The sequence below is a fragment of the Saccostrea cucullata genome, unplaced genomic scaffold (genome assembly GCF_032062105.1).
Source record: "Saccostrea cucullata isolate Sc308-1 unplaced genomic scaffold, CSIRO_AGI_Scuc_v1 ctg458, whole genome shotgun sequence".
NCBI classification, from domain to species: Eukaryota; Metazoa; Mollusca; class Bivalvia; order Ostreida; family Ostreidae; genus Saccostrea; species Saccostrea cuccullata.
Window position 1 is genome coordinate 185,433 of NW_026928578.1, and position 21,710 is coordinate 207,142.

Below are 21,710 nucleotides of genomic sequence, written 5' to 3' on the forward strand. Positions count from 1 at the left end.
GTTCGAACGTCTTCCAAACATGAAGACAATTTGTTATTCTATGGATATCTGCTAAGGCGGTGTTTAGACTCAGTTTGACACAAAAAAAAACAACTAATTGTTGAGGAATTGGAATGGTCATGTATTTAACAAAGTAATATGCAAAGAAAAACATATAAAACAGTTAAAAATATAACAAACTAAAAGCACAATACATGTACCATAATTCAATAGAGGGAGTTGTGGTTTCTTAAACATTCCAAAAATGCCACAACCCTTAAAAAAGAATATAAAAAAGTCATTCACGCAGTATTGAGACTAGAATAATTAAACCTAAAGTTATAAGACAAGATAAATTAACATATTGTCTTTACAAAAAGTGTCAAAGATGGGGTATCTTCCGCCTTGCCATGAAGGGGACAGTGACTAGTCAACAAATATTTTTCCATCCATATACTTAAATGTCAATATCATATCTGTGAATCACATCTAACGTTTTAGCATTTGTTGCGGTCCACTGTATTTTATTAAATTTATAGGTGTTTTACCCTTTGATTTTCTAATGTATGAGCACTTTGATTTACCAAAATTAATTTTTGCACCTGATGCTTTTTCAAATATTTCTAATACTTTAAAGTATTCTTCTGCATTCAATATGCTGAGTAATATCAGGGATATGTATACCTCTAATGTTTGAATTTTGGCGAATGGCACAAGCCAATGTTCTTTTTTTTTTAAAACAAGGAGCACTGTTACAACGCACTTTAAAAAAAAAATTCAAAGTGCCATTAAATTTGGGACCAATCTAACGCATTTGAAAAAATGAAATTTCTTTTCAAAGTGCGTTAATTTCGACCATATTAACGCACTTTGAAAAAACAATGTGTATAGCCTGAAAATGTGGGTAACCTTTTGGGGGGTTTATTACTTCCCTCCCCCCGTTAAACTGCTACCAACGCCTTTGTATTGGCCCGGAAAGATTTTGGCTGATAGACCTTCTACCCGTCTTCTCTTCTAGACGGGAGTAAATCAATTCATAAGTTTTCCGAAAGTTAAATAACAAATCAATGCATTCCATTACTAAAATCTAAATCCAGAATTTTGTTTTAAACATTTTTTTCAAAGTGCGTTAAGTGTCTCAATGGTAAAATATGTCGATGTAAGCTCTTAACGCGCTTTGAAAAAAAATTTTCAAAGTGCGTATTTTTGCTATTATTTAGTTATTTACATTTAATAATGTAAGATGTCTCCACTTCTTTTAACGCACTTTGAATTTTTGTTTTCAAAGTGTGATTGAAATATGTTTAATTACTTTAGTAATTTCGTCTTTAATGGCATCACAATAAATTTGGTAGACATTTGAAATAATATCATCTTCCCCTGGTGATTTGTTAATTTTTAATGACATAATAGCTTTATGATTTCTTCTTCAATCCACAATCCAACTTCTTTCACTACCAATTTTTTAAATACACTCTATCAATACATTATCCAGCCTTTCAATGTATTCTTTCAGTAGCTAAAGGTTTTGTGTGGAAAAAAAATTGAGGCCCAGCGCCCCCCCCCCCCCTCACATAGGCTTCATGAATCTTTAAAGAGGTTCGATCCTAAGCTTTTGAGCAGATTTTGCTCTGGACCTTTATTTCTGAAATTCCTCATCATTTTTAAGTTCTAACATTCTAACATTAAAGGCATGTAAACTTTTAACATTGTATAAAGCAAAGCACACAAAAATAATATTTTATATTCTCTATTTTAGATATTTTCCCATAGCAAAAGACCACCCTTAACCACAAAATTAGGTTCTGAATAAATTTATTTGGATATGACTGCACTTCATTACATTTTGATAGTTTTGATTAAAGGTGGTCTTCATATTGGAAAAGCTGTGTGAAAGTTGTTTTTTGCAGTGAAATATGTATATCTCTTAAATATACTGTTAAAATTATAGGAAAAAATGCACAGAGAGAAAAAAAATAAAAGTTATAAAGAATTTTTCTATATACAACTAATTTTATAAATTGTGACAAATGTGGTAAATATGTTCTAATAGTCAACAAATTGGAAATTATTCTAATAGTCAAGGAAAATTTATTTTTAACAACTTTTTTTAGTAATAATTTCTAAAAATTTACATCATATATTCCCTTTTTTGATGTTTTTTTCTGAATATTTAAAATGATTATGACCTATCTACTAAAATCCAGCAAAAGTTTAAGACTTTAAATAAACTTTTTGCTTATTATATTTTCAATGCCAACAAAATCACATTTTGTGAGTGCAAAAAGGTCAAATAATTGATTATGCGAAGCAATTTGAAACTTTTTCTTGATCACCATTTACATGTAAAGTGTATTTGAAAAAAAAGACTTATAGTTTATTTTGTCCCATGTTTTTATTAGATAGAATTATTAAAGGGAAAGCGTTAAAGATATAATTTTTGATTAAGACACAAATTTCAGTGCAAAAAGGTCATACAAATGTACCCCCATTTTTTAATTAAGCTATGTGTGTATGTGTGTAGAAGCTAAAATATACTTGAAAAAAAGGTTTAAGACTATAAATATCAGGAGCCAATCTCGTAAACATAGGAAAATCTGCAGCAGAGTCCTTTTCGACTTCATATCGGAATAGTAATGGGAGATCACTCTAAAATCTAGCGTGTTACATATTAATCAAGAGATTGCGCTTTCTTATCAGAGTGTTTTTTCGTGATCGACAATCAGTTGAGGTAAGAGGTTATTATTTAACAAAGCTGAAAGGATCATTGTTAAATCAATATTTAATCAGTTACAAGATTGCATTTATACAAGAAACAAAATGCTATGCTGACTCTATATCACTTATTACTCTTTGAATTTATTCTTCGAAATCGATTGAAAACTGTATTAACTGCCTCTATTCAAGTATCTTTGGTTGTGAGGGTGTGTGAGGGAGGGTGTGATGTGTATTAATTTACCTCTCCACTCTGTTTGATAACCTTGAACCACTTTTAAGGATATTCGATCCTCAGCTAGGAAGGATAACTCTAAAAATTAATATTTAATTTGAAATGCATCAAAATGAAGCTTGAAATTTTTTTTCCATGCAACAATTTTCATTTTATTCGTCTTTATAAGATTCAAGGTTTTTGGAAGTCTTAGAAAAGGTCTTATAAAAGTTGACATTTGTACCCTTTAAAAGGAAAAAAAAATTAAACAGTTTTAGAGAAACAAGATTTTCTTTAATCCAGCCTTAGATACCAATGCTTATTAGCATTATATGAAATAAGAAGTGATTTGTGGTGTTCCAAACGTTCCTTGGAATTGTTAAGTATCAACATCTGATTTACACCACTTCTCGAATACATGTATATTGTTGCACAGTACTCTTGAAGTTTCTCCTTCACTTCTTTTAATATCTTAGTGAGGAGTATAGAAAGAGGCTTGGTTGCAAATTTACTGGAACCCGTTATGTATCTTTGTTTGTAAGGATTGTTATGAAGTTTTGGAGTCCATATATGGTTGTTCAAATTCATTTTGGTTCTTTGGAATATCATTAAAAATATTAAAATTGACATATGATTTTGAAGAATTCCCTCCTTAGAAAGGGGACTATGAGTATACGTTGGATTACCACTTGCAGAATTAAATCCAAGTTCTTCTAAAATACCATATATATAATGAGCCTTACAAACGAAGACAATGTTGTTATCTACTTTGTCAGCAGGGACCAATACGTACTGATTATGTAATCCATATATCAGAAATGCGTTCGAATTTTTTATATCAAACAAGATGTGTTTGTGAAACCCTGATGCCCCCGTATGACAACATAGCGAAGATTAAACGGTTCTTAACGAGATCGGCTCGTATTTAAAGCCTTAAACTTTTTTGTCATGTATATTTTTAGTTTAATTAGTTTAATTTTTAGTTTAGCTTAATTAAAAATCAAATCAAAAATAAAGATCAGTTTGCTTCTTTTGGCAATATAGTACATTTAATATGACCTTTTTGCACTGAAATTTGTGTCTTAATCAAAAAGTATGTCTTCGAAGTTTCCCCTCCAATATTTTCATCCAAATAAAGCATGAAACAAAATAAACTATAATTCTATTTTTTTTTTAAACTTTAAAATTGTGACAAAGAAAAAGTATCAAATAATTTCGCATAATCAATTATTTAACCTCTCTGCGCTCAGAAAATGTTATTTTTGTGGCATTTAAAATTTAATAAACAAGAAAATTATTTTTAAGTCTTAAACTTTTGCTGAATTTAAGCAGATAGGTAAAAGTTAACTTCAATATTTAGAAAAGAACATCAGAAGTGAGGGTATTTGATGTAAATTTTAGAGATCACTAAAAAAGTGTCTATTTTACGTTAAAACTTGCTCATTTTTTCCAGGACTTTCAAAATATATATATTTTCCATATTTGACACAATTCCTTAAAAGAATTCGTAAGAAATAATTTAATAGGTATTTCAGAGCCAGCATAACACTTTTCACTGCAAAAACAACTTTGTGTGTAACCAGCATGGAAAAAAAGGAATCTAAAATTAACAGTACTGTACGAGGGTTGTCCAAAAAGTTCGTGGACAATGATTTTTGTAAAAATAAATGGTTCTGTATAAATCTATTGTATATCAAAATACCTCTCATGGAAAACCAAGTCAGAATGATTAAATTTTTATTGATGGAACTATATTTTTGTAAAAATCGGGGTCATTAAAGATTGCAGATAGTGCGCACCAAGGTTAAAATGCCATAAATCTGATATAAAGTGTTTTGATTAAAATGATTATTTTCTATATAAAATAAGTCAAAACTTAATGAAAATTATATGTACAATAAATAAAGACGCTTTAATCGTTTTCTGATATCTAAAGTATCGCTTACTATATAGACTTTGAAAATACCAAACAAAAACCGTAACAAATACTTGTCAAAATTTGACAGAAAAAGCGACGTCGGCCGTCCGATCGGGGCAGCGTCCAATCAAAAAATATGTTTTTATACGGCTGAAACGGAGTAAGACACAAACTTTTTGATAAAAGAAATCAAAATTATTGAAAAATATTTTGTTAATTGATTTGAGATTGGTATACAGGATTTTTCAACGGTGTGTACAAATTCAACGACACTAAAAGAATTTCAAAACACATGTAATTTGCTGAAAATGGAAATTTCTATTCATGACGTTGTTATAAATCTAGCGCAGCATCGGAAAAGACCGTGCAATTTGTGTATACATAAATACGTAATTTTTTGTGAATTATTTTGAATTTTAAAAATTAAATAAATTATCATTTAAAGAAACTTAAAGATTATTGATAGCACTTGGAAGTGTGTCGCCAAAAAAAAAAAGAAATGTAGTGTGTGTCCATGAACATGTGAAAAACTTCAAAATCAAAATGTTGACGTTATAATGAAATTAGATTGACGTCAGACTGGTCAGTGCGCACTATCCGCGACCTTTAAAGACCCTGACTTCTTATAAAAGTATTAAGTTCCATAAATAAAAACTAAATCATTCTGACTTGTTTTTTCATAAGAAATATTTTGATATACAATATATATATATATATATATATATATATATATATATATATATATATATATATATATATATATATATATATATATATATAGAATCATTTATTTGAACAAAAACGTCATTGTCCACGAACTTTTTGGACAACCCTTGTATATAGTTCAAAAGAGAAAAGTTTATCATTTTCTACAAAAAAAACCTTCCGCCACAAAATATAGTTCCTCACTTAATCCCACTTAAATGGAATTTAATCACGGACTTTTCATTGAGTATAGTTCAATTTGCATTGTAGAATTCAGAGAAAATGTTAGAACTTGAAAATGATGCAGAATTTATGAAATAAAGACAAAATTTGCTCAAAAGCTCAGGATCGAACCTCCTTGGATGCAAATTAAATATGTTGGTACCCAAAGTAAGGTCAAATAAAATACAGTTGTGAAATAAGAAAACCTTAGCACCACCTGATAAAAAGTTATGGCCAAGGATAAGTTTTTGAAAGTTATGTCAAACTTCAGGGTCAAGGTCAAAGGGGCAAAGTTCTTGGTAACCAATGAAAGGTCTTGTCACATGAATTAAATAATAAATATGTGAAGTATGAAAACCCTAGCCCTAAGCCATCAAAAATTATGGTCAGGTTTGGTTTTTTTTAAGTTGGTCAAACTCCAAGGCCAAGGTGAAAAGGTCAAATATTTATCCAATAAAAGGTCTAATCACAAAGAATACATATGTAAAGTATGAAAGTCCTAGCCCTTACCATTCAAAGGTTATGCCAAAGTAAAAGTGTGGAATTTTTGTGTAAAAGTGTGTCAGACTCCAAGGTCAAAAAGGTCAAATTTGCCCGAAGAAAGGTCTTCTCACAAGAATTACACATGTGAAATATGAAAGTTAAAGCTTTACTAAATCAAAAGTTATGAGTAAGGTTATGCAACTTTTTGCGGACAAATAAGCAAACAGACAAACGGACGGACACGACAAAAACTATATATCCCCAAATCTTCGATTATGGGTGGGCATAAAATCAATTTCTGATATCAGAAAATATGAGAGAAATAGATAGAGATTACTTAAATGAATACTCCTTTATTCCTTTCAATAGTGTCCTCATTTAATACAGATTCCGCTGCTGTTTACTGTGATTAGTGTAATTGTAATCACTTCTTGATTGTTTCAGTCTAGCTTAAATCTTTGTGTGTGTTTCTTTTAGAATTTGTATAGACAAGTGCAGAAATATGAATACTGTGGAATCATCTATTTTCGTGGGGGACGTGGATTTCGTCGTTCACCCTTATCCACGAATTTACATCTCCACGAACATTTATTATGTCAACATATTTATTTATTGAATCTTCTGTAATATTAAATACCCACGAAATGATATGTCCCTACGAACCAGCAAAATTTTGCTTACCCACAAACAGTGACCCCAACGAATTAAAATGATTCCACAGTAAATATACAGAAATTTATATATGCAGTTACAATGCTGAAAAGTCACAACACTGTAGATATTCTGAATAAGTCTTGTAGCTCCCTTCAGTTGTCAATATAATGGGAAGAGATTCCTAAGAAAATCCAATAAATAATAGAGTAACTAGTAATATTTCATGCATTCAGTAAGTTATCTTTATTTACACCAGAAAACCAAAACTTGTAACCCTCATTTTGTTATGTATACAAGTTTGCCTTTCCACAACACGGCGGATGACCTGCTTCTGTGAAAACAATCTTGGCCAGGGAGAATTTATTATCTGCATAGGCCTTAAGGTAGGATTCTTCTCTGGTTTTTGACTAGATGGAACATTCAAAGTACATATGTTGATATGTCTAATGTATTTAGATGTAAGAGATTTAAAAGACCATATTTTTCTTTTCTCATCACAATTGTACATCTTTAATTAGAAATGATATACTGCATTTGAAATCTAGCAGGGACTATATTTTTGGCGGAATGGTGGCGTATGAAAATATCTTCTTTTCTGCCTCTCAGGATTATTATAGAACATTGAATTTAGTCATATTTTTTACGTAATCAAGGACTAGACGAAATTTTCAAATGTAAGTTAAATCAATAATAAGGAACTAAAGTTTTCAAAATATATCATATAAATAAGATTTTTCACACATACTAGAACTATGTTGGCTTTTATATGCTTCAAATCTAAGTACGGATTTGAGCCAAAAATCCGTAAAAAGTGTTATTTCTCTCTAAGTATACGATCAAAACTTTTAATTAATGTGAAAATTGGAAAAAGTTAAATATACGAAGCATATAAAAATAACTAATAAACTCTAAACATTTAAGAAAAGTAGATGAAATTCGGATTAACAAATATCCATTTTATATAAATTATCCATGTCAATTTGGTAATATCGTCTTATAGTTCCTATAAGGTAGTATCTTTTTATGCAAAAAGAAAAACGTTCAATCTTTTGAATTTCAAGTAGGGATCGCAAGATTGGAAACAGTAATTTTTTTATTCTTAATGTATAGGAAAAAGGTAATGACCTTGACCTGACCTTGCCTCTAATATTAAACGGTCAAATTTAATCTTACTGATACCATCACTTAGTGATATTGTCTTTTTGATTCTGTGAAAATTTCCATTAATTTTTAAATACAAGAAATGTGAGAAGAATCCTACCTTAAGACTATATAAAGTTGAATTTCTGATATCAATAAATTGATTTTGTGATATCAAAAAATCAACCTGAATTTCTGATATCACAAAATGATTTTTTGATATCAGAAATTCGTATTTTTGATATAACAATGATTTTCTGATATCGGAAAATTTAATTTTTGATATTAAAAAATCATTTTTTTATCTGATATAAAAAAAAATATTTTTTATTAATCAAAAAATCGAATTTCTAATATCAAAAAATCATTTTGTGATATCACAAAAAAAACTAAAAAATATTAAAACGGCGCCCCATAGATAAGAAGTCAGGACCTATATTTATATTATTTAAATACGTGTTTAAATGTTGAATTAGCCATCGTCCTGCAATTTTTCTGTACAATTTCCCCTTGTTGGAAGCTGGCCGAAACTTCATTTAAGAATTATTTCAGCTGTTCTCAACTTAGCTGTTTGGTTTTAGCCGTTTTGACGTAATGACGAAAAAGGTTGCAGTAATAGGTTCTGGTGCCAGCGGACTGACTGCCATCAAATGTTGTTTGGACGAGGGGCTACATCCAGTTTGTTTTGAGCGAACAGACCACATAGGTATGATCATACCCTCTCATAATATCTGACAAATTTTATGACGAACGTTGTGAAGAATGTTTATTATGTAATTAGGTCAAGTGTCTTCCTTAACCATAGTGGATTTGCTTTATGGGACGAAAAAATTTTTCGTTATAGTAAAGACTATAAAGAAAAGCAAAGTATATTGTTTTCTGTCTTCTACCTTTAGGCTTTATATCAAACATAAAATAAAACATAAACTTTCTTTTTATGTCAACTTGACAAAGAGTCAATAAAGATTTGATTTTGCATTTACTTGATGAAAACAGCAAACAATCTCTACGCAGAGATATGATTTATTGATTTTTACCCACGAAGGGTTCTATAAAGGGATAGAGAGGGTGTCATTTTGTTGATTTTTTGAATGAAAATTGTAATAAGTACATGTTTATAACGATTTTTATTGTTCAAATAAAAATATATATAGGACACATGTACTGTAAAGTTTTGTTATAAACGCAAACATAAGCATAACTTTCATACTTCAAAGAATTTTGATAAATGCTCTCTAAAGTTAAACCCTATCTACACTTTAATAAAGTATAGAGAATATTAGAAATGTATCACTGTGCAAGTCCCCAAGAATATTTTAGATTAAAATATCTCTTAAAAAATCATATTATATGACAAAAATCTTTTTAAAAATTAAAGAGGGAAGGAATGATAGTTTTGAATGCAAATTGATATTAATTTTAAAATACCTTGCTGGAACTGATTAGTTTAGCATGGCGGTAAAGTTTGATTTTTCCCGCAGTAATTCTCACTCCAACTTTCCCCTTTGGAATACTAAAGAAAATAAATATTCTAGACACTAAGTGTGCTTCAAAGGATGGTTTATGATGTACCAAAGCAAAAACCTTTTTTAACAATTAGCTTTATTTTTTACTAAATTATTGTTCATTGCTTAGATTTTTATATAATGTTTAAAGTAAATTTCGAAATAATGGAATTTTTGTCATATTATACACAGTTGTAATGTATGAAATACATTCAAAAATACATACGAAGGTTGTTCAATAAATAATGTCCTGAGCTCTATGACATACAAAATAGAATTCATATGACATTAAGCTTGACTTTCTCTCATGATTGAATCTTTAATAAATTGATAACAATTTATATGACCACTTTTCATCACATAAATTCATTGTGATGAGAAACTGGAAAACAAGGGCTATTCGAGACACTGCAATAAAAATGAATGGTAAAGAACCAGTAAACTATAGAGTGAAATTAAAAGCTCATGTAAAGCTGCTGTAAAACTTGTTAAGAATCCGAAAAAAAATATTCACTGAAATATGGGAAATTTTCAACAACCAATGTTTGTTTTATAGACACATGGACAGGTAGATTTCAATGAACAAAAATGATATAATGGGCATCAAAATGGGTACCGTCCTTGACAACGAGTACTTACAACAACCAATTGACGACAAGTACTTACAACAACCAATGTACTTTTGGCCAAAATTCAACAAATTATCACTGATGATGTTTGATTTACTTTAAGACTCATAACAAATTTAATAGGCATTATTTTGGGGATAGTTCACACTGCTTTAAAGAAACATTTGACAGTAAAAAAAGCTTAGTACTCAATGGTCACCCTTTATTTTGAAAAACGAGAGAAAACGACAGGGTGTAAGAATATTAAAACAATTATTAAAAAAAACAAAAATTGTAGTTATCCACGTTTTTCTGCAATTTAAACAGATAATTAAAACTGAATCCATTGCTTTAAACCCTCAAAACAAATTTACAAAACGATACACTTGACAAAAACAGCAAAGGTCTGAGAAGAGCAAAGAATTGTAAGAGCAAAAGACAGGTTTATATGCCAGTATCTTAAATGTTAGTGGTCTTGTTGTTCAAATTCTTATTCGGGGAGGCAGTATAATTTCTGGAGGAGTCTAGAAAGCAAATTTTTTGCAAAAAAAATCGAAAGGTTTTTGAGAGGAGGGAACCAGAATCAGGAAATCACTACATAAAATTGCTTCCTGACAGCGTTCAAACCCACACGCCATGAAGAGTAAATGAGTTTTGGGGATAAACAAAAAAATAAAAATAATGTTTTGTCACACCAACAATATTCGCCAGATCTTTCATCCTTTGACTTGTTTCATTTTCCAAACTTGAAAAAAAAACACCTGTCAGAAAGAAGAAACAAGTACAGGAAATCAAAGGTTTTGCCACTTTCCAGTATACAAAGGGCCATACTCAAAAATGTTTTCTAAAAGCAATCAGAAATCAAATAAAAGTGTTACGGACATGTGTTTTAATTAAAAGAGAGTATTTAAGCGAAATCATTAAGACCAAATCATTGAAAACGTATTTTGTTTCTTTCCGAGCACCGAGGAGATTATCTATTGAAAAGCCCTCTTATAAACACATTTATAATTCAGTTTTATTTTTAAGGTGGTCTGTGGTACTACACAGACGACGCCAGAGATGGCCAGGCTTGTGTGATGAAATCCACCATCATCAACACCAGTAAGGAGATGATGACCTACAGTGACTTCCCCATTCCCAAGGAATACCCCATCTACATGCATAACAAATACGTCCTCAAGTACTTCAACATGTACGCCGACAAATTTGACCTTAAGAAATACATAACGTTCAAAACAGAGGTATGAGCTTAGAATTTAATCTTCTTCCCTTTTCTAACCGATAGCAATAAATTCAATATTCAGATTGGTTATTATTAGATTTTAATGTAGTAAAAAAATTCTCAAAGGTGACATCAGTAAGTAGGGGTTCAGACTTTAACACAACTGGTCAGTGGAACGTTACAACAAAAGATTTAACGACGGGAGAAACCAAAGATCACGTGTTTGATGCCGTCATGGTGTGCACTGGTCATCATGCTGACAAAAATATTCCAGACTTTCCTGGTATTTAACTCCACTTTATCAGAATTTCTTAATTTTAATTATCGTTTAAAGAGGTCCGTATCTACGCCCTCTTCACAGATTTGTACTTTTAAAAAAACGAGATCTATCAGTGTTCGATCGTTATCTCAAGTTCACTTTTTTCATGACATGATCTTCAAGTTGTAAAATTAAATTTCATATCGTATACAAATGTAATCTATTACTAATTTCGAGATAAAGTTTTTTTTTAATTTTGGATGACATCTTGGACAGGTTTAAAAGATTTTGAGGGCAAGGTGATTCACAGTCATGATTACAAACACACAAAAGGATATGAAGACAAGAGAATCGTTCTCATCGGCATCGGAAACTCCGGAGTGGACGCTGCCGTGGAATTAAGTCGTGTAGCAAGCCAGGTAAAATTAGGAATATACACTGAATTGTCGGTGGATTTTTCTCTGATTTCCCGATCATGACAAGGAGCACACGGTGGGTATGACCGGTCGGTAGGGGATGTTTACTTCTCCATGGCAACTGATCCAACCTCTGATGCTTTTAGGTCCATGTTTGCTCTGCTCCTATTTTGTATTGTTTTATGGATTTTTTATCTTGAATACTGTTCCTTATCTCCACATGTTTCATTAAAATTATCATGAATTCGCGTCAAAATTACTCATTTCTCTTTTATAAGATAAAATAAAAAATGATAATTTCATATAAACGTGATATAAAATTCTATTTACATTGTTCACATTGTTTTTCATTTCATGTAAGCAATAATTGGTAAAAACGTAATTCTCATAATTTTACCCAAATATATTGGCTTAGAATTAAAATCAACAAAAGTTTACAGCTTTGAATTTTATTTATTATATTTTTTAACTTTTGATCGACTTTAAGAGCTTTCATACTATACTCAAAAACCGAATCATATTCAGTTAACGTTTTTTAAGTAAGATATCGTATATTCCTTCCTCAAATTCATGTGATTTTATATCGCCATAGATTTCTTTTATAGTTTTAAAGTGAAATATATGGAGATAACGAGCAATATTTACATTACATATATTTTGTTTATATAAAAAGAATGGAAATCCATTGCATTCAAAACACTTATAACACAGAATACAGAGGAAATCCTGACTTACATAAGGAGGTTAAAGAAAAACATGCTTTAAAATCAGTACACCTGATCAATGCTCCTTTTATCTAATAAATCACAAATAATTTATAAAGTATTTGTGTCCAACACAATTTATCTGGTGTGTGTCATCACACATTTTTGTTTTGATGCAGCTGTGACGTCATATCAACGTTCATGAAGCGCGCTAGACGCAATAATTTAACACAATGATGAAAAATGATAATGCTATTATAATGATTATTACTCCAGAATGCTTTTCCATGATTTTTTTTTAATTTTTTCTATTTGTTTTTAATAGCTGAAATCGTTCTTGAAAAAATACATAACCTTATAGTACCCAAGTGTGAAGAGTTATCGTTCATCGTTCTTTGTACAAATATGCATGAAACGAAAAAATAAAAATATGCAGTTTTTTAAAAAATTTTTAAAAGTTTTATTATACAATTAAATACATTGACCGAAATTTAATTTTTAAGGATATAAATCAGCAATTTTAAATATTCTGAATTTCTTTTTTTTCTAACGAATATTATAACAAACTTATTTTTATTCCTCATTCGAAACATTTCATTTATATACTTCTCAACACGAAAAATTTGTGTAGTACAGCTTGTTCTACACGGGTGTAGTAGAGCGGCAAATGTTTATACAAAAAGCAGTTGATCGCCTTGATTAAATGGGAGAGATTGAAGAAACAATATTGTAAACATAACTTTTTTTATTAACTTTCATTACATATATTTTGCTTTATATCTTGGAAATAATTGTCAAAACACCATAACACGTCATGTGACGTCAGAGGTTAAAACATGCACCAAATGTCACGTGCGGTTGTGACACACCGATCTAAATTAAAACAATAGAAGAGTTGTGTGCTCACTCAATAATTCACACCGTAAAAACATACCTTATATTTACATTTTACATGTTTGGAAGCGACTAAAATATACTTACTATTTAAATTTCTCGCTGCCCTATATCGTTGCATTTTTACTAACGTCGCTGCAGTCTCATTAACGCACGTTTCTCCGTGTATATTTCTACGCGTGAGTATACACGAAAATGGTATTCAAATCAATTTCACTGTTTGCTTAGTAGAAAAACACAGCTAATGTAAATATTTTAGTTTGACGTCATAATCGTTAAACGCCGAGGAAGAGCAACGTCACAAGCGAAAATCGAAAAATCACGTTCAAATTGACCAGAAGCTGTTACGTTGGCTGATCCATTAAATGTAGCTTACACGAAGGATAATAAATAGGTTTTTAAACAGAAATCACATTTGAAGTTAAGATAGACAGTTAAAAAATGTAAATGTAAGCATAACGCGCGTTATTCAATTTGTTTGCACACACCGTTGCAGTTATGAAACTATATCTATCAAAAAATAATGATTCATTGCTTAAGTATTCAAGCTCAAGAGTTCTTTAACCAAATGGAACAGAGCAATCACGGACTTCAAAAACATCAGAGATAGGATCAAGATCCATCGAGGAGTAAGCATCCCCTGCCGACCGGTCTCATCCGCTGTGTGCTCCTTGTCATGATCGAGAAATAACGGAAATATCTGTCCACAATTCAGTGTGTAAATATTGTGTAACAATTAGTATGAAAAGCGTCAGTCATAATTTGACGTAATGAAAAGCTGCTGTCATGGTCATTGTATCGACAATAGAACTTCCGAAATGATGATTTTATATGAGACTGTTGATATTCTTGTTTCATCAAATTGTTTGTCAGTAACTTACCTCGCTTTCGAAATTGTTCATATGTATAGCATGTCCTTGCGTATCGACTCAGCTGAGAGAATCCACTCCGTATGCAGGCGATGAAAGCATAATTATTGCTTAAAAAATAAGGAAAGTTAACCATTGAAAATTTAAGTCATCGCATGTATCGTAAAGCTTTGTTGTTAGCTTACCATTAATGTCTTTTTCAAGTAAAATATCCAAACATGAAAAATGATGAAACAGATATGGTATCTTTTGTTAAACTTTTATGTCTATAAATGTAAAATAGTTTATATAACTAACATGTAGTGAAAGGATATACTAGTACCATGCTCAGTTTATTTCTTAAGATTCTACTAAACCCAAACCAATTCCTTATAATCCAAGTATAAGGTTAACATTCTCTTCTTTTTATTTACAACACAATGCCTATAAATAATATATTTTTGTTAACTCTAGTTATATCTGAGCACAAGAAGAGGATCCTGGATCTTTAATCGAGTGGCGGATCACGGACTCCCAGGAGATTTTGTGGCTTTTAGAAGATCTCTAAGGTATTTCTTTGAATCGTTACTAGACTTTTAGATATATTTTTGATATTTTATCTAGAGTTTCAGTTAACATTAAAATATCCCATCCTTTTATCTATTATGTTCATTATTTTATTCTTTAAGCGTAATCTGGACATGTATATTGGCGTAAAAAACCATTGATGGAATCCCGACATTTTGCAATTTTAGAGCTTTCGGAGTTTTGATGAGTTATTTTGGTACAGACGTGAACGATGTAATAGCGAACAGACTGAATGAACGATTTGACCACGCTAAGTTCTCTCTGCAGCCAAATCACCCTCCATTAGCCCAGCATCCGACCGTACACGATGAACTCCCTAACAGAATTACTGTAAACCAACTATTATTCGCGTCATCTTTTATTCGCGATTCGTCAGTTTAAAATCAATCTACGACGATTAATTTCATCAAACCCAAATCCTTAGCAAAATGAATGGTTCGCGGCGATTAATATTCGCGATAAAGATCACGCGAATAAAAGTTGGTTTACAGTATAAGCGGCTCCATTATCATCAAACCCAACGTCAAGAAATTCACTAAAACGGGCGTGGAATTCGAGGATGGGACATTTGAAGATAATATTGATGTTGTGTTTTTAGCAACAGGATACATATTTGGGTTTCCATTCCTAGACAAGTCCGTAGTAGAAGTCAAAAATAACAAAGTTGACCTGTACAAGTACATGTTTCCCCCTGACCTGGAGAAGCCCACATTGGCCTGTATTGGATTCATACAGCCGCTAGGAGCAATAATGCCCATTTCTGAACAGCAATGTAGGCTCTTCACCAGAGTCGTCAAGGTAAAAGACTTTTTGTTATGTTTTCTGTGTGTGTGTGGGGGGGGGGTGTCGCAAGAAAGAGTGATTTTCCTTTTTCTTATCGACTTCTACATTGTTTTATTTCTGTGTAAGGGTACAGTGAATATCCGAAATCAGATATAAATTTTAAAACTGTTTCACACAATTTTTATTCAATAATTCAAAAAAAGTAAAACAAATATTAAACAAAAACAAAACTCTGCACAGTCAGAAGGGAAATTTAATGTAATGCACATCCAAAATTAAAGTCAAGAATCCAGCTTTGTTATAAAAATTGTGTCCTAGCATATGGTCAGATTTTTACCCTGTCCCTAAAACCTCAAATAATCAAAAGAGGAACAGAATCAATATCATGGCATAATGGCACTTTAATGATTTCAATGAGCACTGAAGTTTCTGTGTGTCCAGACATTGATTACCTGTGATAAAAGAACGCCCGAGGGATACTGCTTTATTTATTTATTGGTTGTGAATTAAAAGTCCTTTTGATCAGATAAACTTGAAAGATTATCAGGAGTAATTAGTGACGGTAAATCAAATTTAAACTGTTACGAACATGAATTAATATTTTTGAAAAACAAATATAAAGAATAATTTCTAAAAGTTTCCTTACTATACAATATACAGCACAGTGTAGGAAAGAAATTTCGTACTTTTATAAGAAATAATTTTAATAATTCCAAAACGCATTATATATATATATATATATATATATATATATATATATATATATATATATATATATATATATATATATGAAAACAAATATCATTGATGAATTCTCTCAAACTAATTATTAACATTTTGCTTCTGTTTATTTTTTAAAGATTAATAAATTAATAAAGAACTTGTTTTAATAACCAAATGTGATTTTTTTATGTTTGTTTTTTATATATATGTATTTTATATTTTAATAAACATTTTAGGGAGACGTTGTTCTGCCAAGCAGAGAAGAGATGTGGAATAACATCCGAATGAAACACGATGCCATGCAAAAACAATTTGTTCATAGCCCACGGCACACTATTCAAGTAGATTACATAAACTTCATGGACGAATTGTCAAAGCTAAATGGAAATTACCCCTATTTAGGTAATAAACTGGGAATCATCATTCTTCAACTTTTCATCTTTTTTAAGTTTGCTTTTATGTAGGCAATTAATACTCATCCATTATTTGTAGTTGCAGCTTTAAACTATTTTACACAATATGATTTTTATCATTATGCTTTCAAATAAAATTGTTTTAATTTCATTTTAAGCGTTAAGAAGTTCTTGTTAAAATGGTAACAATTGAAACATTTTAAAGTAAATGTTCCAACTCATTCCAAAAAAAGTGTCATAAATTGAATTCTAAATTTCTTCCATATAATCAATCGATTAAATCAATCAATCATTCCGTTATCTTCCGATCATGACAAGGGGCACACGGCGGGTGTGACCAGTCGGCAAGGGATGTTCACTCCTCCATGGCATCTGATCCCATCTCTGATGTTTTGGAGGTCCGTGTTTGCTCTGCTCCTATTTTGTATTGTTTAATGGACTTCTGTGCTTGAATGCGGTTCATTATCTCCATATATTTTATTAAGAACATATTCTTTTGCAAATCAGTTTGCAAAAAACAGTATATGTTTTATGCCATCACAATTTGAAATAATAGTTACAAGTTCATGGAGAATGATGATTTTAAGAAAGAACAAATAGCAAAAATGGATATGTTTATGTAGTTGCTGTACTCACATTCGTTATCATTCGACAGGAAAACTAATGCTGACTGATCCCAAGCTAGCAGCAATGGTATTCTTTGGTCCAGTGACGCCTTATCAGTACAGAGTTATGGGACCTGGGAAATGGGACGGCGCTCGACAGGCTATACTCACTCAGATGAAGAGAAATGATTACCCGCTCGCCACAAGACCTCTCGGCTTCTCTGAAACAAAAAGTCAAAAGAGCAGTATCTGGAAATTATGTCTTATCATTTTAGTCATAGCACTGGTGGCTAATTACTTACTGCGGTCGTGAGCTTTTTTATTCCATTAAAATTGTATTTTTGATTAAAAATAAATGAATATACATGTATATGATAGACATTTTTATCCCATACTCCTGAAATCTTAAAGATATGTCATAAATCATTTTTAAATATAATGCTTTTTTGAAAGTTCTGTTTTTCTGTGATTAGATAACTCTCTCTCTCTCTCTCTCTCTCTCTCTCTCTCTCTCTCTCTCTCTCTCTCTCTCTCTCTCTCTCTCTCTCTCTCTCTCTCATATATTGAGTACTTTCAAATATTGTGTATATTTTAAATTTTGTTTACTTGAAATATTGCTGTAAATATTTATTGGCTTGTATAATAAACATAATTTCATCGGTCTTAATTTCATTTTTTTAGCAAATTGGTCTTGTTTTGATGACTACTGAAGGTAGAAAACTTTGTAAAATCAACTTCAACATAATTTTCTATTTCATCAGACCAATACTAATATGACTGTTACACATTAAATTTAAATTGCAAACTTATGGTATATCTGGTGATATTCTCCAATGGTTTTCCAGTTATCTAAGTCAAAGGTCTCAAAAAGTTATGTACAAAGATTTGTTATCATCAAAACAAGATATTTTTGCAGGTGTACCTCAGGGTTCTGTTTTAGGTCCACTGTTATTTCTTATTTACATAAATGATGTTGCTGAAAATATTATTTCAATGTGTAGACTGTTTGCAGATGATAATTCCCTCCAACAATCATCATACAATATATTAGATATAGAGTACAAATTGAATCATGATTTACACATATTGGAAATTTGGTCAAATAAGTGGCTACTCAAATTCAATCCATCTAAAACTAAGGTAGTTTATTTCAACAAGAAAAATATTTCTGCTATGCCAAAGTTATTTTTCAAAGGCGATAGACTTGAGTGTGTTCCAGTCCATCGCCATTTGGGTTTGCTATTGTCGCAAAATCTTAGTTGGTCTGAATATATTGATGGAGTTGTAAATAGTGCCAATAAAAAAACTAGGCCTTCTAAAGAAGTTAAAGTTCAAAATGGGTAGAAAAAATTTACCAAAACTGTATATTACATTCATCAGACCTATGCTTGAATACGCTTCGATCGTTTGGGATGGCTGCTCGAAATATGATGCAGAAAAACTTGAAAAAGTACAATTAACCGCCGCTAGAATCGTAACCGGACTTCCTATATTTGTGTCTAGAGATGCACTTTATTCTGAAACTGGGTGGGAAACTTTAAAACACAGACGATATATTGCTAAAATGACTACTTTGTACATAATTCATACGGGACGAGCACCGGAATATTTGAAAGATATTGTTCCCAATAAGCGTGAACATGTATCTACCTATAATACCCGTAACAAACAAGATTTTATTGTTCCTAGGTGTAGATTAGAACTATTTAGAAACTCATTCGTACCTGACGCTACAAAACAATGGAATTTATTAAAAACAGATACGAGAGAAGCCGTTTCAGTCAAAACATTTAGAAAAAACTTGACAACAAAAATTGATACTCCACCACCATACTTTTCTTTTGGCAAACGATACACAAATATCATTCATACCAAGTTAAGACATTACTGTATACTAAACCATGATCTATATAAACGAAATATTGTAAGTAGTCCATTATGTTTATGTGGAAAAAATGAAGATGTGTATCATTACTTTTTTGCATGCACAAATTATTCCAATGCTAGAAGTACTCTTTTTAATCATTTGTTCATGCTTGATTTGGTTTCTATTGATATTAATGTATTATTGTGTGATGATGTTAATTTGCCTTTACAGATAAATAACAGTATTTTTGCTGCTGTTCATAAATTTATTGACGAAACATGTAGATTCTCCAAATGATGTATTACATTATATTGTATCTATTTATTCATGTATCGATTGTATGATTTTTTTTTCTTTTTGCATGACATATTGTATTATATAAGGAGAGGAATTCACTAAGTTATTTAGAACTTGTTTCCAATCCTTTTGATTGATATCAATAAACTACGTTCAAAACACATTAAATTAATTTGATTTTTATATCACTTAAAAAATTCAAAAGATTTCAACAATCTCAACACTTCAATGACAAAAACTGTTCTGTATAAGTAAAGTTACCTTTTTAATGAGCTATGGAGATAACGAACAGTGATTAGTTCAAAAGTCCATTGAACAGTACTAATTGAGAGCAGAGTAAACACGGGCCTCTAGAACCTCCTGATCAGAGGCGGGATTACGTGCTATAGGGGAGTAAGCATTTTCGTTCGATCGGTCAAACTCGCTGTATGCTCCTTGTCATGGTTGAGTAAACAGAAAAATTCGAAGATAATTCCGTCTGAAAATAACGGCCTGACAATTAGTTAAAAAAAATATCCGTCACCATTTGACTTTATATGTTGTATTTGCTGACAAGGTCGTTTTATCGACCATAGAATTGTGAAACATAGCAGAAATATATGCTAGTGTTGTGATTATCGATGTTGCCCAGTACAGACTCTTTAGGCCAGCATGTGTGTCTAAAGATATATAATTTTCTGTCTAATTCTGGCTCAAACAGAAGGAATATATGCTGTGAACATTAGTAACATTCATAATCATAAAAGAATCCAGTCTTGCATTCCACCATATTACAAGCTGAGGTAATTATTAACAAACCCTACAATTCCTAGATATTGAACATTAAAAATACTCTCAAGTATTCTTGTTCTTCCTCTTCCAACTACAGTCTCGCTGGACATGTCATTAAGTACTGTTGATGTTAATATAGTTGAACAGGAAAATCCAAGAGTAATCATATTAAAAGGCCCTAACTACATGTACAGGAAGACAGAACTTTATTAATATTTAAAACATAACAAAACGCCAAAAATTATTACTTTCATGAATTCTGTTGAAGACAATGCCAGATTTTATTCTAAATATGAAAGCCTGACCTGCACATTTTGCCAGAATCGGTTAGTTGTTTTAGAGAAATATACCAGTATTTTGAAACAGACTGAGAAAGCACAAAGGCAATATGCAAACTTCTGTTTTCACTAATTTGGAGGTGATAAAACTTATTGCATTACAATAACCACTTGAACAATGCGTAATGCAAGGCTTGTAACAATATCGTAATAATTTATAATGTTCATTATCATAACAGTTACTGTATTTTAGAACTTCTTTTAATTATACTTCTGGAAATTAAACTTACACTCACTGTTGCAACCACTAAAATATGTTGTAGATCATTTCGTTTGAAGTTTCTTCTTTATAGCAGTTTATATTTTTGTAAGGAGTATTTTGATAGGATCTTGATAAATTGCGTGTTTTCTGGTCACTGCAATGTTCTTTAGTTAGTAAGGACTTTTATGCAGGTTAGGAATAGTCCCATTATAGGTAGGGTAGATCAAACTCATCTTGGTTGACTGTAATGCCAGAAGTATTAAAAACTGATGTGTGATTTTGAAGAAGTTCTTTATTAGAACATGAACTGTGAGTGTGTTGCAATTCTATTGAAATAACGACCACTGTTGAAATAATTATATCAACAGATCTAGTGGTTAAGAGTGCATTTCAATAACAAACATAGTTAGTAAAGATTATTGAAATACGACCACTATTGAAATAATTATATCAATAGTGGTTGAGAGTGCATTTCAATAACAGACATATTTAGTAACCATTATTGAAATACGACCACTATTGAAATAGTTAGTTCAATAGTGGGTGAGAGTGCATTTCAATAACAAACATAAATAGTAACCACTATTGAAATACGACCACTATTGAAATAATTATTTCAATAGTGGGTGAGAGT

At 31.0% G+C, this 21,710-nt stretch overlaps 1 protein-coding gene across 1 annotated transcript; it reads left to right on the forward strand.

Moving 5' to 3' along the window:
- Positions 1–8,472: 8,472 nt before the first annotated feature.
- On the forward strand, positions 8,473–18,260 carry LOC134278017 (flavin-containing monooxygenase 5-like). The gene is made up of 9 exons (XM_062760317.1): positions 8,473–8,736; positions 11,173–11,387; positions 11,495–11,651; positions 11,904–12,046; positions 14,964–15,058; positions 15,245–15,403; positions 15,569–15,875; positions 16,820–16,985; positions 17,652–18,260. Exons 1-9 carry the CDS (start codon positions 8,625–8,627, stop codon positions 17,912–17,914), a joined length of 1,617 nt encoding a protein of 538 aa, XP_062616301.1. The 5' UTR covers positions 8,473–8,624; the 3' UTR covers positions 17,915–18,260.
- The last annotated feature ends 3,450 nt before the right edge of the window (positions 18,261–21,710 follow it).